Raw genomic sequence first — 25,620 nt, 5'->3', positions numbered from 1 at the left:
TTCATGGGAATGAGCAGAACTTCGTGGAATTTGGAAAAAAGTCTCGAACGGGGAGTCTCATTTTGGTTACCACAAAAATTCTTGTTTTGAAGCTTCTAAAACCTTGTGCACTCCAGCAGGAATTCTGCATTTGAACGCTCCGGCTAAATCCAGTTAAACAGATTTTCATGACATTACTGAGGTAACTGCAGATATGTTTCAAGTACATTTAGATTTGCTGAATGGGTATCTTTTAGCTGCAAGTCACACAAGTGGCAGAATACTCGAAGACATTGTGTTAAGAGAACGATACAACCATTAAAAACAATTGCTATTTATATTGGAAAATGTCCCCATTGAAGATACAATACAGGAATTGCCGTATAGCGCGCTAAAAGACACTATTCGATGAACCTAACATGCATGTTTTTGAACGTGGGAGAGCGACGGAGTGCCTGGAGAACATGCAAAGTCGACATCATTTGCAACCTAACCCTAAGGACTGTCAGGCGGAAGGCCACCGTGCTCGGGGGGGAAAAAAAATGTCTTCTCTCACAATAGTCAGAAATAGGAAGACTTTTCGTATAAAGTAGCAAATATCTTACTATATCGTACATTCATTTTGCCTGTTCCAGCCAGTCTATACCAGTTTAACAGATACAAAATCACTTTGACTCAAAATTGGGCCCTCAAATGGACTCGATTGTATATTTCTTCGACTGTATAAGAAATCAGCATCAAAGCATGTGTCAAAGCATAATTTCGGAATATTTCTACCTTCCCGATGGGAAATTCCTGGAAATGTCGTGCCACTTTGAAACCCTAGTTTGTGCACCACATGGTGAATCGGAAACGGTGTTTCCCGGGAGCAATAGTGCAATCATTCCACAAGTCACGGTACAGGATATATGCATATTTCCCTTCTGAATGAGTCGAGCTCGTAGAAGAGTGATGCACGTGGCCAAACAAAAGCAGCTCAAGACAGAACAGCGACACCGTCATGCTCAGCTTTTAGGGGTTTAGTTCAACAAACGGAAACACTTTAGTGAAGGTGGAACGAGCTGATTAAAAAATGACCACAAAAGTACTTGTGTTGTACCTATTGAGGTCCACGGGTAGTACAGAGTAGTACGGCTCCAGACGCCACACCAAGACGTTTGATGTTCACAGTCACAAAGATACGTTGCTTGCTGTAATAAATAAACACTTGCACTGACTCTTGGCAGTATACAAACAAAAAAAGGAGGGCTTTTGCAGTTCTATCAGGGCTTATTCAGAACGATAAATAGCGTTTTAGAATGTCTCAAAGTTTGGGTCCTGTTCACAGTCCTACAATCCAGTTAGCGTTAACATTAATCAGCAACAATAACGGCGACAAATCCTTCACGGTGTAAACGTTAAGTTTGACCCCTCGAGGCGCGTTTGACATCATAACCTGCTTGTGTAAACATCGTTCAGTGGAAAGAGTGGCAAGTCTTCTATAGCAGGGGGTCTACAGTCATGCGGATCTGGTCTCTGGTGCGCCTGCTGCCGTTGGAGCTGACGTAGAGCTCCTCTTTGCGGCACAGCACGTGCCGTTCCAAGATCTTGCGGAAGGTGTTTCTGAAGTCCTGGATGCGGTAGGCGTAGATGATGGGGTTGACGGCCGAGTTGGCGTGGGACAGAACGATGGCCACGTACATGACCTCCTCGGGCCTGTGCAGCCCCTTGTAGAAGAGCGTGAGGCAATTGAGGATGTGGACGGGCAGCCAGCAGATGGCGAAGAGCCCCACGATGATGGACAGCGACTTGGCGGCGCGGATCTCCCGCTGCAGCAGGCCGTGATGGTGGTTGTCCCCGTTGGACACGCACTTGAGCTCGATCTGCCTCAGCTGCATCCTGGCCACCGTGAAGATCTTCATGTAGATGCCCAGCATGATGAGGAGCGGCAGCAGCACGCACACAAAGAAGTTAAAGTAGACCATGTACTCCATGTCCACCACGCTCTCAAAGAAGCACCTGAGCTTGCAGCTCGGAAGTAGTAAGTGTCCGGCCTTCGGACCCGAGTCCAGTTGGCTGTCCGTGGCGTTGTCCGCTGTGGAGGTGGCATTCCTGCAACTCGAGTGCTTGATATTCCAACCGAAGAAAGGGACCAGCCCGATGACGAAGGACAGAATCCATAAAATAGCGATAATCTCTCTGGCCGTCTTTCCTGTCATCAGCTCTTTGTACCTGCATTTAACAACAAAAACAACAGTTTCACTTCTTTTGGTATTCCAAAGACACTAAAGAGGGTCCACGGCCAACCACAGGGCTGAAGCTAAAGAATTGTTCTTTTTTTATGACATTTTTTCTTCGTTGGATTATTCGGTATCATTCCGAAAGACGTGAGGTCATCGGCATCTGACAGTTTGGGCTTTGGCCTTGCTCGTGGATCTCCACTTGACATTGGAGCAGTGTTGCAAGTTTTTCTGTCCCCGAATGCAGTTAAGCGCCAGTTTGAGAAGCGGGTCGTCAAATGTGTCAGAAGTGTCGGTAGTCGTCTTACTGGGTGCCTTGTGGAAGAAAAATGGTCCAATCGGCCCAGTGAAACGGCGCCAAACCACCATCTTGGAAAAGTCTCGTTCATGCTCAGTATTTTTCTGCTGCATTTGATTTCCCCCAAAGTTCGACAGTCGTGTCGGTTTAGCTAACCAAAGAGATGAAGGTCAAAAGCCGAGAGTTGTTTTGACGATGAGGAGCGATTCACACATTGAAACAGGAGCATGATAATCTTCTGCTTGAAGGCTTTGAACGACCCGACGGGTTCATCTCGATCACTCTCTGAAGCATCCGCTGCATCTAGCGTTTGCCGATGCTCAGGTTCAGTGCAGCCCATCGGATGAACTTTCCCTGGCATTTGGCGAACGGCTGCTTCAGCAGTTTGCCGTTTTGGTCAGTGGCGGTAGGAGCAGGCCTTCCGCTGCAGGGTTTATCAACAACAGATCACGCTTTGAGAAACGTGCTACGGATGGCATTAATTGGAGCGGTGCGCTGAACTGCAGTCGGGGACAGAAAAACTTCTTGCCAGGCGGCAATATCGCGTTGCTGCGCCAATGTCAATTGGCGAGCGACGGGCAAGGGAACGACGTGCTTCGAACAAGTTCCGAGCCCGAGCTGTCAAATGCCGACGGCCTCCCTTCTGTCCGAGTATCCCTGAAATGAAACATAGAAAAGGAAGTGCATAGGGACTTTTGAGGTAGCCTCTCTTTACTGTAGATGCAGTATGACTTTACTACGGCATTAGCATAGGTTGGTGATCAATACTACGTGTTCTGATAAACTTCAGTGTCGTAAACTGAGGACCACTTGTACATAATATACTTCCCACTTTGCCAAAGTGTACTTATCCAATATCTTTGTGCATAATTAGACTATATTTATTCCTCATCTTAATGCAATACCAACATGAAACATCTTAAATCTTCAGTTTTTGTTGTTCTTGCTTAGATTTGCATTTTGTTGAATTCCTCCTTCCTCTAAATGAAGGTGAGTGTGAGTGATTGTTTGTGCAAATGTGCTCTGCGTTAAGAAGCTCAAGTCAGCCGGGAGAAGCTCAAGCTCAAGCTCAAGCTCGCCCGCAACCCCAAAGCGGATAACGGACGGATTCGCTGGACGTGTTGCTGGCTTGAGGCCAGGACGGCTCGGGCGCCTCGTTGTACTGGCGCGAGGTCGGCTAAATGATCCTAGCCGATATTCAGGACTGGCCGCAACTGCTCTCGCGGTAGTATACCATAAATCGGTGCGCTGCTCAAATGTTTGCCTTTTGGAACATTTCTGCTAAGCTTCCTTTGTCTCCGTTTACGTCACATTGAACGTATCGTGCCATTTTTCGATGAGCTAAAGAAATAAGTGTTCTTTATTTAGTTTTCCGGGTTCAGAAAGGGCAGGGAAAGGTCGCCGCACTCATGCACAGAAATAAAACTGGTCTGCTGCAAGACAGAAATAGACTTATTTCTCCTTTTGCCAGTCTTTGCATAAACCATATGTAAACTTCCAGACAAAGAGGAAAAAATGTGCTGGATCGTTGTGCTATTATTCTACACGACGTGGTGCAAGCGCGTGCTCCGATTTCCTGTGCAATCGAGGTTTGCAACGCGCTGCAATGACGAACCGATACCCGTCGACGGCTCGGAGATCAGCGCGGCTTTTGATCGCAAGGTAAAGATCAGCTCGTCACCTCGATTAGGAGGGAGAGAAATGCCAACGCGTTGGGAGTCAGACAAGTTTAGGCACCTGGCACTTGAGCAAGTATGTATACAGCAGCTGAAATAAGTATTTAACACATCACCATTTTCTCGCTAAATATACCTTGAAAGGTGCTGTTGGCCTGAAGCTTTCACCAGCTGTTGGTAACAACCCAAGTCATGTGGCGAATTAGAGTTGCCCAACATTGCCAACGCACATCATTTCCCCAATAAAATGACACTCTGTGTTTGCAGGAGTTCGGGAAACGACAAAATCCTGGATGACTTGCAGGGATCTGCACACTCGTTTCAAGTTTTCTTGCTGCGCCATTTCATATGCATTTCGTGTCATTTGTGTGTTTTCAATATGAATTCGCTCCGCCTGTCCCACCTTGTTGTGTTTAAATTCATGTCGCCAAGTAGCAAGGCTCCTCGCATGTTGAAAGAAAAGAGGATAACGAAGCAGATTATTCACGCTCAGCAGGAGCGCAAAGGACAAATGGCACATCCCGGTCGGCGGCATCCTCTGAAGCCCACAGGCTGTTTCCTGACGCGTCATCAGGCTAGCGCGCGTTTAATGAGACGCACGCGTGCTGACACACACGTAGCACCAAAACCCGTCCTTCTGACCTCAACAACTCTCCGAGAGATGACGTTGACTCCGGCTTCTAAATCATCAACAGTCACTTCTTGGTGAATGTTAAGCGGGTCAAGTGTTCACACACACACACACATACGTATGACGTCACTGCGACTATCCGGCTCGTAGTTTGCCTTTAAACTCGAGCGCAACCCACACGCGCAATTTGAAAATGTACAGCAGTTCACCTCCAAGTCGAGGGTGTCGCTACTGCCAGCTCGTCTGGTCGGATGAGAGCAAAATTGAACTCTTCGGAGGCCGTTGTAAACCACTGTAATGACCGTGCCGCAGTTGTATATCACTATTATTATTTTGCCCTTTCTCGGTCTTGTTTTTGTTATACTTGTTTATAGTTTGAGGCGTCACAAAAGCAAAAACATTTCAGCAGCAAAGCCACTGTTTTGCATGATGTTTCTGTTTTACAAAAAGTTCTTTCTCCCTGCAGTGCGGACAGAAAGTGGTGTTTTTGGTGAAAGCAAGCCGTGTTCTACTACTGATTACACAAGGACGGAAAAAGCTAGCTTCTACTTTCTACTGGTGAGCGCGTCGGTGCTTATATTGTCACAGAACACAATATTCTGTGGGTGTTGAAAGATCAGTCAAAATGCTCTAAAAGGCAAAATGGGGAAGTTTGGCAGGCTGAGAATAAGTTCAAATTTAGGCAAACAGCAAGTTTAAACGGCGCATGTTCCCCAGAATCTATTCCTCATCCTCCATGAAGTAAGAAGTTAACTAACATAAAGTAGGACAAAAGTATAAAACCAGGCCATTTTTTTTATTTATTTTTTTCAAGTTTGACTGCAGTTTGCACTCTGGTGAGTGACATCGCAAATTGAAACAAACATCAGATAAAGAAAAGGTGTGATAAACTGGTTTTAAGCAGAAGTAAATGTAAATCCAAGAAATTAGCGCCTGCAGGAAGTTTGGCAGGCTGGCAATTATTAGCCCGCTTTGCCCCCCTGTGAGTTTCCTAATAGCTGTCAATGAGCCCAGTCGGGACCTCTGGGACCTGCGTGGCGTGCGAGCGCTGCCCCGTGACCCCCGAATACACGAATTATGCACCGCGCTGGCCTCCGACGCTTCTACGCATCTGTTCTTCTCCGTCTTCCGCTCGCTCGCTCGAGCTCGCAGCAGAACCCCCCCACCGCCAACCGCCCCCATCCTCACAAGCTCAGGGAGTGGCCGACCAGTCGCACCGGTGACCGAATTAGTTGTGGCGTGACGACAGCCCGCTGGCATCCATCTTGTTGTTTTTTTCGCTCCGTGCTCCACTAAAACATAACGCATACGTCCACACGTCCACACCCTGAGGCCGTGAAGCTCTGCCAGATTTTGTTTCCCTGCAACAACTTCACGTTCGACTCGGCCCCGAGGGGGTTAACCCCTTGACTCGGGCATCGACCATTCCTTTCTATTATCCTCAATTCACAGTTCATTCCCATCATGTTTCCAATCTTAAATTTGCATGGAAATTTGCCAGAAACTTTCCCGAGTGTACCGGAAACGTTCCACCCCTTCCCAACCCTAATCACAAATAGTTATATTCCACCCGTACGGCTGTTTCGCTACGACGAAGCCACTTGCGCGCTCCAGGGAGCATTTATAGAGCAGGAAGGGAAAGTGAACTCCATCGTCGTCCGTGTGTACGTCGTCATACAGGAGGTGGCTTTACTGTAGTTACATCAGTGCTGTTAGGAAGCATCGTTCGAGCTTTATGTCCCACCGTGTTGATTGGGTTCACACAGGAAACGATGTCGCCTCTTTGGTTTTATACCACGAAACAACAAAGGTGAACCCCAGCGATGCTGCAATCGTTCGGTGTTCGTCCGCCACAAAAGGACATTGGACGTTGAAAAATGTTCGACAACTTGGGACATTATGGCTGTTTGGGTTTTATTTCTGACGATTTTGAATCGACATTCAAATACCTCGTGCGTTGTCACAGGTGACCCCTGTCACCAAACGTTCCCCAAACCTTTTCACGGTTGGATTCATGTATTTGCTTTTAATCATCCGTCTATTTTCTGTGGCACTCGTCCTCATTAGGTCGCAGGCGAGCCCGAGCCCATCCCAGCTGACTTTGGGCGAGAGGCCGGGTACACGCCGGACTGGTCGCCAGCCAATCGCTGGACACATTTTGACAATTTAGTGTCTTAACCCACGCGTGCGGAGAACATTCCAACTCCACGCAGGAAGGCCAGAGCCGAGATTCAAACTCTTGAGTCTCAGAGGGCAGACATGCAAATGAACCACTAGGCCACCGTGCTGCCCACAATTGCAAACATTCAAGGACAAATCAAATGGAAAAGGACGTGTATATTGTATTTTTATCTGATTAACAAGAATACCTTGCTTTAGATCATCATCTAAAGTTGATCTTTGTTGATCTATTGCGCTAAATCCCTCGTGACGACTGCACCGCATTTCGTTGTACGTGACACAATGACAAAGATATTCTGTCCTTTGTTGCTCGCTCTGGCAACTCCGCCTTCGTCTCCCCGAAAAGCAGCGAAAGGACACCGACAGTAGGACAGACGGAGCATTAGGAAATGACATCGGTGCATCTTGACACGTTTAGGAATACATATTCGTTTTACGAGCGGATTAGAGTAAACCCCTGTTGTTGGGGAATCACGACAATCTGTGAGTCATTGATGCCTCCCACCCAAAAGTTTAGAATTTCCCATAGATCCCATTAGATGGTGACAAAGCACTACTTATACCTAAATGAAACTCCTCAACTTGGCACCGAGAAGCCATAAAACGGCATCAAAATAATACTTCATCCCAATTTGCAAATAAGTGGGTGTTCGCCAAACTAGCCCGTTTTCAACAGAAGCAGTGGGGCGCTGCCATGACGACAAGAGCTTGGCACTGCCATAGTGAATGTTACGAGAGCCTCTTTTTCCAGGTGTAAAGGACCCCATCGCTGCCTCAGGTGCCTTTATGTTTTATATTATCAGCCACTGATGAACGAATGTCGTCTCAGTGGATAATCATTCCGCAAAAAAAGTATGCGGATGTTATCGACGACCTAACGAGCCCGACGTCGGCCGGCGACGGGTCCCGCGAATGAAATAAACAGTGCGTCGAAAGGCTATTTGAACACCGTAACGAGATAAAACAGCAACGGGGGTTTTTTAGTACGGGAAGACGGGACCCCGAGGAGAGCGTGCGAGTGTCCCGGGAGGCTTCGAACATCTGGGCCGGGCCGTTCGCGTCCACTACAACTATCTGGAAAAACACTACCGAGAGCCAAGCCGGGCCCCAAATAACTGCAGGCTGCACGCACACACATACAGTAAACTACTTTGTGTGTGTGCGCGTGTGTGTCTCATCAGCACCGTGTTATTCTGTCATTTGAGCCGCGCTGATCTTATTAGCGGCCATGCGCCGAGTGAGGTTGGGAGGCCTTTTCGAGTCCACTAACATCATGTCACGGCTTTTGTGTGAAGCAAGCGTGTCCGTTGTCAGCGGCGTTACAAAGGGACGCGACATTCCCGGCAAATTCCGGAAAGTCTAAACTGGGGAATTTGCCAAGTATTCCAAATGGGCAAGTGTATGGCAGGATTGATTGGGAATTGAGGGTAATTGAACAGGGAGCATAAATAATATTTCGTTTTGTTAGAAGCAGACATCCATGCAAATTAGATCTCCTTGATCACATGCGAGGGCAGCACAGTATCTTTTTTGGATTTTTGCTCTCATGTCGCATTAGCGTTAGCAATGGTGCTAACGCGGTTGTGTTTGTCCAGACTAAAATGTTTATTAGTTTTGACGTGATGTTATCACCTGGAGAAACAAAGCAGTAAAGCACCAGCTGACTTTTCTCGCTCCCTTGCCTTCCGGTAGTTTTTGATCGTTATATATAGTTTGATCTGTTCGTAAATGTATTGATCTGTATTTCATGCGTATGGACTTTGATATATCGTCGCTATATAAGTTCCATTTCAGTTGTCTCTCGGGAGCAGTGAAAAAGAGGAAAAACATGTTTCATAAAAACACTCCAAATGACTGCTGTTACACAGATTCTTTAGAAAATATAGTCCTGTTTACACAGCCATCATGCTGCACTGATACTGATTTGAATGTTTTAATATTTTGACGCGGACACAACTTCGGTGTCGACGAAGCGATCTTTCGGAGTCATTTGCGTTCCTCTCAGCTTGTCGCGATGTGTTCGTTTTACACTGAAATCAGCACAATTCCCAGTGAATTGGCTAACGTAACGCTGCAGTGAGTTAGCCACCTGCTTTTCAGCTGCATCCGTTACACTCGGCTCAGTGGGGAAAAAAGGATGCTATTTGAAATATTACATTTATATAATGCAAAGTTGTCACCACTTTAAGACCAATGTGTGTGATCTGACACAAAACGGGGATACTTGTTCTAAGCATTTGGTAAAATAGAAAATAGGTTTTGTCTAATCTCTCCACATGGAACAGTAGGTGAAACAAAATGCTTATTTTTATTTCATGAGATTTCAAATGAAACATCAATAACTTACATATTAGCTTTTTCGGAAAGTGCAACATTAAGAGTTAAATGAGGGCTGTAGACAAGTGCAACAGTAACAGTTTGAGCAGTGTGATTGAAATGGTTCCATTTTTTTGGGAATGCCATAAAAACAGCAGCGGCATTGATTATTGCATTGGCTTCATCTGCGCCGTTGTTTAAATGCTCACATCGGCGTGACGCCATTTCAAAAGAGTTAACAGGTTTGATGTTGCGTAGCCACGATGCCCTCGAGCCACAAGCTGAGCTCCGCTGTGTTTGTTCACGAACTCGGCGTACGGCAAATACACTTTTGGTCCTTTACCTAATAATCACATTATCATAATACAGAATTGTCACATCATTGTTATGATAGAGAAGTACTTTTAAATACAAGTTTTTACAAATTGTTACCGACTGGTGCGACTAACTACCGTATGCTCAAATGTATTTCAATACTTCTAATATTGTGAGTTTGATGCCTGAGCTGTATTGAAGGTATTTCCATGACTTCGAAGTGGAAATTCAAACAAATAAAAAGCCAAAGTGCTTTGTGGAACGGCTTGTATTCAAATTCCAAGGCCACTAAATCGGCCGCAGATGACTTTCCTCCCCGACGCGTCAACATGTCTTTTCTTGCCGAAGTTTGAGGCTAATGGAAATGACGGCGCATCTCGGTGGAAGAGCCCCACGGGAACGTTCAGTGGCTTTCAAACAAAACCAAAAATATCAGCAAGTGCTTGTTCATTGGTGCATTTTGGGATTCGTTCAAGTCAATAGGCTTCAGTTTGACACATCGGCAAACACGCGGTTTGTCACCGCTGGATATGAAATAAGAACCGTCAAGTCGAACACGGTAACGCAATCCAACGGGTGCGGACGACTTCGGCCCTTGGTATGCTTCCTACCCGCTCATCCCGGGTTGCGGCGACAAAGCCGTTGTCGCTTCGCTTGCGTTTTCCTGACATTTTCCCTGAGCGTCTCATGTGAACGTCTCACCTTCACAAAAAATAAGGGTCAGGAAAAAAAAAAAAAGGCCGGTCAGGGCCAGTGTTGGTTTCTGCTGTGTCACTTTGGAACAGGAAAACCTTTTCGCCTCATCGTGACAAGCTTTGGATTGTCGTAAAGAGACGTTCCACACATCGCATGGCATGGCATGGGCACGGTGGGCCTATTGGTTTGCATATCTGCCTCACTGTTCTGAGTTCAGGGTTGAAATCTCAGTTCTGGCTTTCCTGTGTGCACTTTGCATGTTCTCCCCACACTTTTTTGGGTCTAAAACATGCACGTCAGGTTCATTAAAGACTAAATTGTCCATAGGTGCTCATGGTCGTCTATACATATGTGCCCTGCGATTGATTGATTGATTGGCGACCAGTCGGCTATCATCGGGCAGGAGGCGGGGTACACCCTGAACCGGTCGCCAGCCCATCGCAGGGCACACGCAAACAAACAACCATTGGCACTCACATGCACACCTACGGGCAATTTAGAGTCTCTAGCACGCTTGTTTTTGGGATGTGGCAGGAAACCGCCAAAAGGGAGAATTGTGTTTCACAAAATCCCGTCGTCCGTCGGCGTCGTCCGTGTGGATCGCAAATCTCCTTTGACAGCGAGTGAAAAAAAGACAAAGACAAAAGGTGGCGCAGCGGAGAAAGAGGGAGGAGGCCTTTTTTTTGACAAATATTTAATGATGTGGTTTCAAAGTGTTATGTTTCCTAATAGCTACGTTCTTTCCTTTTTGTATATACGCTGAAAGAAAGTGTTGAATTTGCTCATGTACGCCGGTTGCACATGATTCAAACGGGTTCAATTTGATGTTTTGCAGGAAAAGCGGGAGAAATGATGTCAGTTTGCCATATTTGAATCGCGTGCAACCGAAATCGATAACTTAGCAACGTGCAGTATAGAAATGATGTTTAGTTTTCTTTGAATCCTTGCTTAGATCCAATGCAAATGGCTTTCATTTGCTTTTACGCTTTCGGTTGTGCGCATATTGAATCAGGTGTCTGTCTGTCCGTCCATCCATCTGCTTTTATAAAGGTATCCGAAGGTCAAACTAAATTGGTGAGAAGTTCCGATTCAATATTCCGAGCATTTTCAGCTTAGGTGATTTTGGTCTTTTCATAAGAGTTCCTCTCAGGTTTTTTTTTTTTTGATGGTTATTGTTTTAAAATTGCACGGGGCTTAGTTTTCCACGTCACAAAGAGCCAAGAAGCAGGAGGAGGCCGGAGCCCTCCAAAAGGTGACGCTCGCTGACCTGAGAGGGATTTTGACCGCCAGGTATCTGTCGATGGCGATGGCGAGCAGACTGAAGATGGAGCTCTGGGTCAGAACCAGGACGAAGCAGGCCAGGAACAGGCAGCCGTAGAAGTCCAGTCGGATGCCGACGCTGATGGTGACGGCGAAGGGGATGGCCAGGCAGCCCACCAGAATGTCGGCCACGGCCAAAGACACCAGAAAATAGTTGGTGGCGTTCTTCAGGGTGGTGTTGATGGCCACGGCCCAGCACACCAGAACGTTGCCGGTTATGGAGAAGAGAGCGATGACCACTTCGATGATGATGTAGACCGTCTTGATTCCCTCCTCATGCATTCTTCTGACACGAGGAGCTACTCCAAGTCGACGGGCAGCGCACAAGTCGACGGGTTGAGGTCCGAGAATAGTCCACGAGTGGGAGCTGCTAAATTGACCATCTGCAAGGGTGGGGCAAAAGAAGCATGAACATTCGCGCTAATGCGCCTGTTTGCCGATGTTCTTACCTTTGCAAAGCCGTGCATCGTCCGCGGTTGATTTTCTTCGAGTGTGGCGCGACTTTCCTCTGTGACGGCACTTTTCAAGTCGGGGAGGGACGCGAGCGCAGAGGAGGGCGAAGGCTGACATTTTCATTCAAGCCACGCCCCCTCGCTCTCTCTCTCTCTCTCTCTCTCTCTCGCCTTCCCTCCACGCAACACGCAACACGCAACACGCACTTCTCCCATCGAGCGGCACCCCGTCGCGCTAAGAGAGGAATCCCGAGCGCCAGTGTCGCCGTGCGTCATTACGCACACATCAAACCAAACCGCATCCATCGTTGGTTCCGTTGAGTAGTTTCAATAGAATGCGTAGAAAAAGTCTACGCACCCCCCGTTCAAATGCCAGGTTCTTGTGATTAAAAAAAAAAAAAAAAAAAAAGACACCCAAATACATCATATCCTCACGTTTTCCACCATTAATGTGACCTAACCCCTAACCTGTCCAACCCAATTGGAGGGGGGGGGAATAAAATATGTGAACTCTTTGGAATGTCTTACATTTCTATACAAATTGTATGTAAATGGAAAAGGTTGATTTGTGTCGCTTGTCTTCCAAGGAGTGGCCTTCCTGTCAAGATGAGTGCAAGAGCATGGCACAGGACGAAAGAATGAACCCTAGAGTGTCAGCTGAAGACTCACAGAAACCACTGTCGCATGCCGACATCTCTGTTGACAAATGTAGCATCTGCAAAACATTCAAGAAGAATGAGGTCCATGGGAGAACGCCAAGGAGGAAGCTGTTGCTGCATGTTTGAAGTTTGCTGAAGAGCACTTGGATGTTCCACAGCACGAATGGCAAAATATTCGGTGCAACCAAAGTTGAATAGTTTATGAGGAATGTGTGGTGGGAAAATGGCACAGCACACCAACATCAAAACCTAACCCCCACTGTGAGGCACGGCAGAGGGAGTGTCGCAGTATGGGCGTGCTTTGCTCTCTCAGGGCCTGGACATGAATTCAAAAGTCCATCAAGATATTTTGCAGCAGAACTATTCAACAGTTGAAGCTCAAAAGAGGATGAGTGTTGCAACAGGACAATGGTCCAAAACCCAGAAGCAGAAACGTCTAACGCGCAACAACAGGACACGTTTGGCTGAGGTTATTGCTGCCAAAGGAGGGTCAACCATTTACGTTTGCATTCGTCCTTTGAATGTTTGTTATTTTCAATCCAAAAATAGGAGGTATTTGTTGAAGACAAATTTGTTATTCTTGTTTTAGATGATGAGACTACATTTGACCTATTTATGTAGAAATGTAAGTTCTAAAGGGATCAAGTACTTTCTCCTCCCACTGTAAATGGGAGTCAGCACAAAGTGCCACCATTTATTCAAATTCTAGTAGGCTTTTCTTGACATTTTTGTAGTCACTCTTACAGCAAAAGCCAGTCGCCAGAGATGAGGTGAAGTCAACCGCTTGGTTGGTTGAAGTCTTGTCTTATAAGGCGGGTGGTGGAACGTGAGCCAGGGAGCATTAACGGCACCAAAAGATTTGGAGAAGCAAGATATTCCCCATCCACGGGCTTAGGAAAGGGAATTGTTTGATGTTGTCCGCTCCCAAAATGATCCATGGCGGTGCGTTGCGTCTTGCGCCAGCCTAAAAACTGAAACTTTTTGTACACGTACTCTACAAAGTGCATTTTTCTTCACTTGTTACCATTCGTGAATTTAGCATTTTTTTGTTTCAGTCCCCAACATTAGCAAATCTATGGAAAGATATTTTGACAGTCTGTCCAGTGAATTGTTATTTGCTAAGTTATCAAAGCAGATATTGTATATAATCAAGAGTAAAAATTCATTTTTCCTTTTGTACTGAAGTACATTTCAGTTTGTTTTTTTGTTTTTTTTTAAAACCTTTCCTTAGAGGTGTTGAATCAAAACGACCCAACTTTAGCAGTCTTTTTTCTATCTTTACTTCTACTTAAGTGTGAGTACATTTTGCCTAAAAGAGGAATCAAAAAGCCTCTCATCAAAAGGTGTCTGTTAAAATAGTACATTTGCTACGACAATCGGTGAAACCGGGAGGCAATTCGGTTGCTCCTCCCCCTTGGGACAGGCCCGCCCGCTTTAAACGAGTGTTAAGAAGAAAGAGAAATGGACGTTCCTTTATTAATGCAACAGCTCTGGAAATGTGACATCATTACATAGAAAAATTCACAAATGTACTGTATGTCCACGTGTTAACTCCTCAGGATGCACGTAAATAAATAACGTTTGATTTCCAAAGCAACAATATGTGCTGAGCATCATACTGAACTATGTCAGCTGTCATGGCGGAATTACACATATTTCCTGTACTGTCCATATTTTAAAAGCAGCCGCAGCACCGTTGCTGTTGAGGGCTCACGCGGTGGTCGGGGGCACAAAGCAGAGGGCCTTGCAATGAGAAAAGGACAAGTTGCATTTCGCAACCGGTCAGCATCCGCGCGACACGTGCGGAAAGTCTAACCCTGTCGAAAAAGCAAGCTGCGCTGCGCGCCGCCGGCGCAAGTGAGCCTCACGTCTTCAACTTTGATCAATGTGCCGAGTGGCCACATTGTTGTTGAACGCGTCGCAGTAGAAAACAGCCGCTCCGGAACAGATGGGCTCGAGCGTCCGGCGCCGGGCGGGAGGCGAAGCAAGGTGCGTCTGCCAGGAAGGCCGATGCGGCGCGGACACCGCTCAGGTCTCGAAGTACTTGTAGATCTGAGAGACGTACTGCATGACGCTCTGCCAGTCAGGCCTGTCGGTCTTCATCAGCTCCTCGATGTTCTGCTCGGAGCAAAGACATCATCACGTGAGCGGGAGGGTTGGAGGACTCTTCTGGCGAAAGTCAGACTCCACACCGGCCCGCTCGCTATTCGGTCACGTATCGAGACGGACGATCATCCAAAAGTCACATTAGCGCTGTTACTGAGTGGGGAGTGAGTTTGATGAACACTTGGGCCTACTATGCTACTGTACATTGGTCATGACGGCGGTACTTGGAGAGCTAAGTTTTTTGTTCGGTGCGACTTTGTGTAAGGAGGGAGAACCACTGCAATCAAGTCATGAAAACATGGCGGTTTTTTTTCTTAACAACCATGGTTAACTTGTTTTTACAGCTGCACGGTGGATTATCGCTTCACAGTCAGGAGACTTTCGCCCGCTTCTTCCCACATTCCGAAAGCACGCTTCGAAAGTTGATTGAGGACTTTTCATTGTCCATAGGTGTGAGTGCGATTGGTCGTTTGTGCCTTGCCCTTTCATCAAATTGCTGGAGGAGCTAATAAAGCTTGGCGACAGTTTGAGCCTGGAACATCCATCCATCCATCCATCCATCCATCCATTTCTGTCCCACTTATCCTCACTCGGGTCGCAGGCGTGCTGGAGCCTATCCCAGCTAACTTCGGGCGAGAGGCGGGTACACCCTGAACTGGTCGCCAGCCAATTGCAGGGCACATACAAACAAACAACCATTCGCACCTACGGCTAATTTAGAGTCCTCAGTCAACCGTGTTTTTGGGATGTGGGAGGAAAGCGGAGTGCCCGGAGAAAAGCCCACACGTGCACGGGGAGAACCTGCAAACTCCACACGGGCTGGGCCGGGGATTGAACCCCGGACCTCAGAACTGCGAGGCAGACGCTCTAACCAGTCGACCGCCGTGCCGCCAGCCTGGAACATTTCCTGTAAAAAAAGGATTTGAAGTCTATATCCAATTGGAGCGTCCTGTGCTCAGCTTAAAAGGTTCCACTGTATTAAGTTAGAATCCAAAAGATGAATGTTTCCAATCTCGTAGCCAGATGCACACAGTAGACAAAGAAATGTGAGCTGCGGTCACCCTCGTGGGTGAGATTCACAGCAAATGAGTTGTTCGACTGACTTCCGTACTGGATCGAAATGACTTTCGTGTGTTGTTTGGTGCAACTGCCATCATTTGCTGTGATAAGGTGATATATGTAACGACCACACATCATCAATTGTTGTTGGATTATGATGACAAAGTATCTACTTGTTCCCCACTGGCTGCAAGATGATCCGCAATCATTCCCGTAAACGTGTGCACTTCGTGTAAAGGTAGCAGCCTGCACGAATGCACAAAGTCACCTTTTCTGGCATTTCATGCGTTTAACTCAGCAAACGAGGGGTCCCGATAAGGCAGATTGGGACGCTTTGAAGGAACTCAGACTAAACAGTTGGCTAAAAGAATTCAAAGTTATCAGTAGGATGATGAAATAGCAGCCAGAGGTCCACTTAAAGTGGAATATCATCAAGTCATCTTGGAAATGATTGAATGATGAACTACTACTGAATAGGCACATTTTGACAGCAGAACCAACAGTAAAATAAGACCCGGGACCATCCTGTTAAAAACAGAAAGTCAAGACAGTCAGGAGGGGAACGGCCCATAAAGCATCTTATAAAGCATAAAGCGCTTGTTGTTAAGTGAAATACACGAAATCAAAATCCTTCCGTGTCGTCTCTCATTCCTACTCACCAGGGAAGGTTTGATTCCGACGCTCTCGGCGGCCTGGAAGGCCAAAGTCAGGTTGCGGATCTGAAGGGAAAATACATCACACTTGAAGCGACATTTCCACACTACAGGCACACACGAGCTTTTGTACAGCAACAATAAGAAGAAGGCCCCACCAATATGGATTTTTTTTTTAGGCCGATGCCGATATCTGGCAGAATTAAATTCCGATAACCGATTAGTCAGCTGATTCATTCAAAAATATGTCATGAATAAAGGGACTTCTTTTTGGATCCCTTAATGCTTACAACATTCAAGATGTTGACCGTTTTAAAATACTTAACAAGAGAGGGAAAAATCTGCCAAAATTGGCAGATTTCTTTTCCTGTTTGTTTGAATGTCTTTGTCTTGTGTTGTAATTTTGTAAAAAATTTTAAAAAAAAGTAACAAAAAAGGCTAATATGGTCTCGATTAATCGGTCGGGCCTCAAATAAAACCATAACACGTCAGACAATAGATAGTATTACCCCATTTTTGTGTAAATACAGTATACGCATAACACCTAGACTGATGACATTTTTGGAAGATTCTTTGGTAGATGTTTGTCCTCAGATAGGAAGTGGACTTCAGGGCCAAACTAGAAATACATTTACAACATCATTGCATTATGTAATTCCCCAATGACTCACTGAATCTTTTTCCATGCTTAATTCTTAATTCAGCCGTCCTATTATTAAAAAAAAAAACACTTCCTGAAGAAAAACAATGGGATTTTTGGCCTATGTTGAAATTGTTACATTGCATTGTTACAAACGCCCCGCATTTGAAAGTGTTGTGCACTCTGTCCCCTGCCTTGCCCCGATTTTCCCATCATACTGAGGCAAGCGAGCGCCTGAACTCATCGTGTTCGCCTTCAAACGGCCCGGTCCGTTTAGGATGATAAAGTACAACACTATCGTTGATATGATTAAATCAGTTCTGATGTAGTCTGTCTCGAAAAGAGCACGTTCCCCTGTTTTCTGCCTAAAACCCGAGGCCATCGATTAGGATCTCGGGTAAAAACATCTAATGATAAAGGGCGAGAGGGGCAGTAATGGGATTAGCGGAAGGACAGATTACACCGCAAAGAGCCGCTTGGCTGTTTGGGCCCGAGGCTGAAGTCACTCAGCAAGAGTTATTCAAGTCAACTCCCGCCTATTGAATTATTCAGCACAGTGGCAGCGCCGTGCCTCTGTCACCAGCTTAATGTAACGCACATGTCTCATTTGTCACTAAGGGTGAATCAGTGCAGGTCTGAGGTGTTTGACGATTGTTTTCGAGGAGCAGCCTCAGTCACATGGTCTTCTGTTCCGACCATGTGACTGTCAAGACGCGAGTGAAAATTCTTGGGATCTGGCCAAACTAGAAAAAGTACTGTAGCTACGTTTATAAAGGAACTACTGTATATAAGCACGGTTCAACAGCGGAAACAAAAACCAAACGTTTATTAGAAATGAGTAGTGAATGCCTAATTGAAGACTAGAGAGAGATTGTAGTTATGCGCAGGGTTTATTTGAATGTCTTAACCTTGGTCCCATGAAAAGATTTTCTTGTCCTAACTTGCAATCCGAAAGAGTCACAAGTAAACTTGGGACATTCAAACTATGCCTATAAACAGTGGTTTATGTGGGAGCTCATGACCCACTGATGACTGGATCCAAGAATGCATCTTATTCAGTAAGTAAGTACTAAGTCCAGTATGTACGAATGTGTGTGTGTGTGTGTGTGTGTGTGTGTGTGTATACCCACGGGGGCTGCAAAACTATGAAAAACAAAAGGTTTACCAAGTCATAGCAAGCACACTTTGACATAGACAACTTTGTTAGCAATTTCTTGGCATGCTTCTCTTCTAAATGTTCACATCCACGGCGCATGTTTATTGTAATTTTTTAGTAGGGCTAACGTGTGGATAAAGAGCAAGTTAATTGTAGCCGAGTGTGTGCGTGTCCATGTGTATTTCTGTAGTTTTGTACCTTATCTTGACTGATGAGCTCCTGGTAAGGGATGTGAGCGGGCAAATATGTGTGCAGGAGGGCACAAAAAGCCAAACCATCACTCCAACTGCTGCTGAAGTTGGTCACATCGATATCCTGTCCAAAAAACAAGAACAGAGAGCTCACCAGAACATTCAAAAAGACGACAACAATCTGAAAGCCACACGGAGATGCCATTGAAGCAGCTGTTAAGTCCTAGAACAAGAGGTCCTCTGGTTGGTAGAGGGACATTCATGCATTTGCACGATGTTGTCAGGATCTTCTTGGATCCTCCTGTAATCCTCTGGTGCACTTTGTGATGTCTCCTCATGTTCACGGTGGTGAACAGGCCATGAAAGCGGACGGAGCAGTCATGAAGGTCACATTTAATAAAAGATTGCTCATGCAGTTCTGCGTCTTTATGAGCACATTCATGTCCGCTTGTGTTTCTTTGAGGGCGCCTCGTTCTCAGAGCCCCTCAACCCCTCTGAGAACGACCTCTGGGTCGAGAATGTGCTCAGCAGCACGTCCAGTTTGTGTATGTGCAATTCACAGCGCATTGTCCTCTCATACAGCGGGGCTCTGATAACACAACAGGTTATGAGGGGAAGACTTCCTCCTTCCTGCTTGAATAGATCAGTTCCGCTCCCTAATTCGTCTCAGCGGTTAAGAAAATGGCCACAAAAGAAAGACTCTCTACCCAAAGTCATATTCAGGGCATACAAAAAAGGCGGCACACCTTTGAAAATACTGAAATAATCATGAAAAAAGGGAACTTGTCAAATTCAGATGAAGAATAACCTCAAATCATTTATTGTTAGGGGGGAAAAATGTCATCGCATAAATGAGCACACCCTTAGTCCGACAATACATTTTGATACGCTCCTGTTCTTTAATCCCCGCTCAATGGGCATTTACATTATCAAGAGTCATGTAATATTTATTGCGTTTATTTAGCTATTTTTTTTTAATCAAAATAAATGCGTTAATTGACTTACTGTAATTCAGATTTTTTAAATCCATTTTATTAAATTTTTGAAAAAAAATCATGATCATAAATACAGTACATCATCAACAATAAAATTGAAAATGAGAATGAATTCTTTTAGCAAAATGAACAACATTTGACATTTTTTACATACAAATTTTAACTTATTTTGACCTCATCTACAAATGGCCTGGCCCAAATGTTTGTTTTAAAAATCAAATGTTTCTTGAGCACAAACATTTTCCCACCCATGTGCTACAGTATTAATTTTTGCGCGGAGGAGGTCATCAGCACATCTGCATATGGCAATATTTGCCCTCACTTCTTTCCAAACACACTAATAATCTGTGATACAGTATTGTATTCACTTCAAAATTGCATTTCGATTATTAATGGAGGTAAGAGACTTGCTCAAACTCAGGTCTGAGCTCTGTGCTGTGTAGCTGCAATGAGTATGTGGAAAGTTGGTCTAGTTTCCATACCGATGTGCTAAGGAATTATTGAAGTGGTGTTAAGTCACTCAATGCCGGCCATTTTCAGAAAAGACAGCCAAAATCTACCAAATGAAAGGATGAACTCTCTTCTTTCAGCACAAAAAAAACTAGATCCTACCCTTTTTCATTCTTCAGTTATGTGCAGTGAAACAAAGGTAAGTTTTACATTTTTTGGTCGCGTCTCACAATATAGAGATAATTAGCTTTTTGTGAAAAGCAGTATTTATGCAACAGTAACTTTGATGCTTGTAAATCTTTTTGGTTATTGTCACACCTTGGACATCTGAAAGTGTTTTCATTGTATAATCCAACTAAAAACATGTATTTAGCTGTATAATACTTTCGGAGTGACGCAAACTCACTGGAATTCACGTCAGTCACGATGCTTCGTGTTGTTTACTGGCTATTCATGGTGACCGTGATCCGCGTCATAGAAGAGCTCAATTATACACACTTCTGACACAAACACGCAATTGTGCTAACGACCTCAATTCATACTCTGCGGATACGATACGTATACTTTATCTCTTGGAGTGTAAAAATACTTCAGCTCGTCTGACTCGCCACCATTTTTGTCCTGCAAACACTGATGTGTGCATAAAATCAAGGCTCTGAGGGCTGCTTGTCAAATCTAAAATGGTGCATTACTGCCCTCTTCTGGCGATTGGCCGTTAGTAAAATTCTTCCCAAGATCTCTGTGGTGCTGTGTCAGCGCTTCCTCTGCCACTTCCAGGGGGGAGGGGAAAAAAAAACAAACAAAAAAAAAACATGAAATACGTATTAATACGTGTTTGGCACAGAACGGTTGGTTTTTAAGAGTTAACTAAATGAGTTAATCAGCAGCAAGTATCAGAAAGGTGAATATATCTGTGAAGCTGAGCCACTGTGTTGAACCGTTGGAGAGTTTTGTGCATCCGTGAGTCAACGTAACAGCGCTACTACAAGTGACAGATAAGACGGGCATTTGTATGTTTGTTTACTGACGCTGCGAGCTGCTGGTCATCAGTCTGTGCCCAGAGGACCAGAGTCCAGCTGATTTTCATTCCAAATATCTAATCAGAGGATTGATCCGGAGCAGTGACTGCAGGCCAATGTAATTAGCTACCTGATTGGACAAAACCTACACGGTACCTAGGGTCTTGGAGAAACCAATGCGAAAACAAAATCTCAGCTCTAAGACCACACAACCATGAATAATGCCTGAGCTCCTAATGTGACATGTTTGGCTTCACCTGAATGCCATCTTAAATACACATGAAATGAGGACCATCAAACAGAGAATATAAGATAGATGTGGCTACGTGTCAGTTTTAAGTCCACTATTTATCAACTGAAATATATCCATCTATTCAATTTCTCCACTGCTTCACCTTTTAAGTCAAAGGCTTTGAGTAACATTTGACTGTGAGAATCTGTACTTTGACTCAAAGGAAAAGAGCTGTGTACTTTGTCCCCCAGACCATCAGTGACCGAAGCATCACCGTAAAGAAAGAATGTATTTCTTTTGTCCAATACCCCAGTTAGCTTCACATGTCTGGAAGGATTTGTGCTGATTAACAAAAGACCGCAGGCCAATTTGTCTTCTTCATTTTAGACACAAACTGACTTTCGGATCTCTGGTGATATGATGTCATGATGTATTTATCTTCAAAGATTCATTGGAATTTTTAGCAATAAAAACAAATTGATGATAGTGGCTTACAAGCACGTACACAAACAGCCCGTGTACATTATAGGAAAGTGAATACATTAGTCTAAAAAAGCCTGAACCGGACGAATTAGGGCATGCACTCAAGCCAATCATTTGATTGTTTTTTGGCTCACACTAACTCCTAATCATCAAAAGATGAGATTTGTCTGCATTTAATATTGCTATGCAACAATGTTTAATTTTAGATGAATATTTTATGTATCCCGCCCAGTGCCATGTTCACGTTGGACAGTGGCTGACAGTGGATGAGAGGCTGCAAGTGAGAGTGGCTTGCCGTCACCCTCAACCTTCCATCAGTCATGTTAAGTCCGAGGGACAGACGCGCAGTCATGTCAGCCCTCATTCACCAACGAGCCCTTTTTGCTGTAATACTAGCAGCTCCGTGTGTGACATTGTACACACGCCCAGAGCGATTAAAGGTTAGTCAGAATGCAGACACCCGGAGACAAAGATAGATAATGACGAATAAACTGACGAGGGAGGCTGGAGAGGGCCGAACGTGCATGTGTGTAAGTCTGAGCTGATGGTCTGGGGTGGGCGGGGTAAATAGAGGCCCGTGGTGGTTGTGGAGTTTCGGGAGAGAGGCATGCATGCATGGCATTGCATGCTAAAACAGCAGTAGACAAGAGCAGGTCGCTGGGAGCCGGCTCAGAAAAGCAAACACGGCATCAAGCGACAGGAAGCGTGTCGCCAGGCACAAAAGGGACAGCCACAGCTTTTCGTTTTTTTCCCAGGCTCAGAGGAGAGAAAAGGGGAATTGTTCATGACGAACAGATGATGACGAACAGAACATGTTAAAGTTGCTTAGAGGTCTTTGGTCAATAGAAAACCAAACTTTATGACTCATCTTAACAGCCTACAACCTTGGAAAGTCCTGCCGGTGGGCAAGCTTAAGGCCAGAGAATATTTGCTATTTGGGTTACTAGCGGTGTGACCATTTCAACAATTTCCTAAATGCATTATAGTGTGACCATGTAGAAGACATTTTATTATATATGTATCCCTCCCATACGCTTTAAACACATTTAAATGTATTAAGACACACAAACATATCGAAGCACCCTTTTTAAACACATTGTAAACTTATTTCAACAACAGAAAATTGCATGCTCAATACTGTACGTACTGTCGTGTCTATGTACTGTACACGCCTTTAAGAGGCGGGGACCGGTGGGGTGGGGTGTGACATCGGCGAGTCTGCGTTAGTGTCTGGGTGCGAGCTGTGGCCCGCAGCAGCTCGGACGTGGGTGTGCTCATTGCGTTTGTGTTTTATTGTTCTCCTGGCTTGCAAAAACGCTTAAAAAAGTGCATCAGCAACCGCGGCTCTCCTGTCTTACGAATCAAATTCGTTCCGTCACCATCGGCGACGGTCACTCTATATTTTTCTCACTTCACTCTAGCGGCAATGTTTCTGAAGCTTGCTGGTAATTCACATTTTGGCTTGCCACACAAACAAATAAAAAATAAAATCGACCGAGCGTCTCTTAACTTTGAAAACTTGTAAATTAGGGCACTAGTAATTCATGCATAAAAAACAACGACTTTAAAATAAAAATGTGATATAGTGGGCAACACTGTGATCCAATTGTCATAATCCCAAATTGTCCTTGAGCCATCTGCTATTACGATATAGAGTTGTTCATGTCCAACAGTTTAGCAAAAAAAAAAAAAAAAAAAAAGGTTATAAAAAAGCCACAGCACCATTCCAAGAATGATAATGATGTGACTGACACGCATGGTTTTGAAAAATGTCCTCAGACTAAAGAGATGAACGCAGGAGACATCGGCCTGAGAGGCTTGTCTGACTGATGAGCTCAGTATATTTCCTGTCAGACAATCACTTTACCTCACCACCACCACCACGGGCGGGCGGGCACAGGAGCAACCAGGAAAAAAACAAGAATGACAAAAGGAGGAGACCTGTCTTTTTATTCACCTTCTCATCAGGAAACATTTCACATTTGACTTGAATTACACAGCACAGCATTTCCTGCTATTGTTATAATGAGGTTATTCGACAGATGCTTGCGGTGATTTAAAATACCGGTGTCGAGAATAGCTATACAAGTATGTTCTTGTTGAACCCAGACAACTGCTGGCTTTTAACAGTGACTCTGCAAAAATGTTACTAGATATATTTACACCAATGGCCCAGATCATTATTCTTTGACTCTTTATTCGTGCATTCATGGGGCGGGCGGCAGTAGCTCAACTGATAAGGACTCGGGCTTCTGGAACCGGAGGGTGACAGTTTGAATGAAAAATGGCACCTAGTTGTTGGACAGATAGGAGTCTGCTTCCTGACGACCGTCGAGGTGCCCTTGAGCAAGACCTCGGAAACCCCTCCGACACGAGGTCAAGAGGTTCAGCCCCTTTTTTCCACTCGGAAATCTCTCCATGTGTGTGATTTCCCCTTGGGGGATTATAAGCACCCATCCATCCATTTTCGGAAGCATTTACTCACGAGGGTCGCGGGTGCGCTGGCGCTTATCAGCATCTATCCATCCATCCAACCATCCATTTTCTTTACCGCTTATGCTCACTAGGGCCACAGGCTGCTGGAGCCTATCCCAGCCATCTTCAGGCGGGAGGCGGGGTACACCCTGAACCGGTCGCCAGCCAATCGCAGGACAGCCTATCACTATATCAAATGAAATACCAGAATTTACACTAATGATTAGACATTGTTTTCTCATTCAGTGTATGACCGCCATTCCTTCCACTCCTGGGTGTGTGCGTGTGTGTGTGTGTGTGTGTGTGTGGGGGGGGGGGGGGGGGGGGGTTTATTTTTTACGGGTTTGTGTGCGCACGTGTGTGAGAGAGAAAGCGTTTCCCAGACAGGGCCGGATGAGCCGTGCTCTGTCAGGCCCAGCTGAGCCTGACGCTCATTGTTCCCATGTTAAACAAATAGGGCCTTTATTTTTGTTTGGCTTCTACGGTTAAAGAGAAAATGTTTTATAAGCGTCCGCAGACTAAATTGGGACATCAAAGTAGTGGATAAATACACAGGAGACGAATGTGTATTCCAGTAAGTACAGCACACGTTCCAATCAAAACAGCACCTCGAGCGTCGCCCTTTGCGTCCGTAACAATATGAAGTAGAGATGGCCACAGTAATCCATCACTTGATTGATTGATTAAGAAGTCCCTTGTGATGAACTGACAGTTGATTTATCATGTCTTGAAGCAACAGCGGCAAAATGGAACGTGCGATACGACATGAAAATTGTCCATCCTTCCGTCGTCCATTTTCAACACCGCTAATTCTGGTTAGAGTCATATATATCCCAGCTGACGTCGGGCGAAAGGCGTCCCTGAACTGGTCGCCGGTCAGTCGCGGGGCACACGTAGGCACGGACAACCATTCGCGCTCACATTCACTCCGGTGTGTCACTGAGAGGGAACTGAATCCACGCTGCCCGCACCAAAGTCAGGCGAGTGGACCACCACACCATCAGTGGCCATGAAAATTGTCTAAATACAATTTACTTTGTAGGTAGCGAGCTTTGTTTTAAGTGTAAACATTAGTTTTGACTAGAAATATTCTCGGTAAGATTTTCTATTTTTGCAGTGAACCTGGCAACCAACAACACTTTCCATATTCTATTGCAGTTCATCTCTTTATTTTCTTCTTGTTTTATCAAATCTATATTCAAATTGTAATGAAAAATGAAAATACATTAATATATGAACTATTTTTTTATTGAGTGAAATACCCATCGCTAGTGTAAAGAGTAGGTAAAAAAAACAAAATCGACAAAGATGCAGCAACTTTCCATGACACATTGTTTGTTGCTTCATGTAGTGTTTCCCAACCTTTTCTGAGCCAAGTTACACATTTTACATCTCACAAAAAAATCTTAAAGCACAACG

The 25,620-nt window shown here is 45.1% G+C and overlaps 2 protein-coding genes across 5 annotated transcripts in view; both read right to left on the bottom strand.

Annotated features, from left to right (window-relative positions):
* Positions 1-297: 297 nt before the first annotated feature.
* On the bottom strand, positions 298-12,468 carry adora2b (adenosine A2b receptor). Its single transcript, XM_061752589.1, has 3 exons — positions 12,081-12,468; positions 11,579-12,014; positions 298-2,190 (listed from the first exon to the last, which is right to left on the bottom strand). Exons 1-3 carry the CDS (start codon positions 12,205-12,207, stop codon positions 1,458-1,460), a joined length of 1,296 nt encoding a protein of 431 aa, XP_061608573.1. The 5' UTR covers positions 12,208-12,468; the 3' UTR covers positions 298-1,457.
* Positions 12,469-14,187: 1,719 nt separating this feature from the next.
* The window catches only part of specc1 (sperm antigen with calponin homology and coiled-coil domains 1), a 52,701-nt gene continuing 41,268 nt past the window's right edge, over positions 14,188-25,620 (bottom strand). For all 4 annotated transcript variants that reach the window (XM_061752543.1, XM_061752544.1, XM_061752542.1 and 1 more), the window contains 3 exons: positions 18,555-18,671; positions 16,567-16,626; positions 14,188-14,860 (listed from right to left, as the gene is read on the bottom strand). In XM_061752543.1, the coding sequence (XP_061608527.1) occupies positions 14,771-14,860; positions 16,567-16,626; positions 18,555-18,671 (267 nt within the window). In that variant the 3' untranslated portion in view covers positions 14,188-14,770. The remainder of the gene's footprint in view (positions 14,861-16,566; positions 16,627-18,554; positions 18,672-25,620) is intronic.

Source organism: Phyllopteryx taeniolatus, chromosome 17 (assembly GCF_024500385.1).
Source record: "Phyllopteryx taeniolatus isolate TA_2022b chromosome 17, UOR_Ptae_1.2, whole genome shotgun sequence".
In the NCBI taxonomy this organism is placed as follows: domain Eukaryota; kingdom Metazoa; phylum Chordata; class Actinopteri; order Syngnathiformes; family Syngnathidae; genus Phyllopteryx; species Phyllopteryx taeniolatus.
The sequence above is the reverse complement of the archived record's forward strand: the minus strand, read 5'-3'. Positions and strand labels throughout refer to the sequence as shown.

Bases quoted from the DNA above. Each gene is read 5' to 3' on its own strand.
- adora2b (XM_061752589.1), bottom strand. From the start codon at position 12,207: ATGAAAATGTCAGCCTTCGCCCTCCTCTGCGCTCGCGTCCCTCCCCGA. The intron at 12,015-12,080 runs GTAAGAACATCG...CCACCCTTGCAG, and splicing joins CGATGCACGGCTTTGCAAAG to ATGGTCAATTTAGCAGCTCC. The intron at 2,191-11,578 runs GTCAGCGAGCGT...TGTTAAATGCAG, and splicing joins GCGGTCAAAATCCCTCTCAG to GTACAAAGAGCTGATGACAG.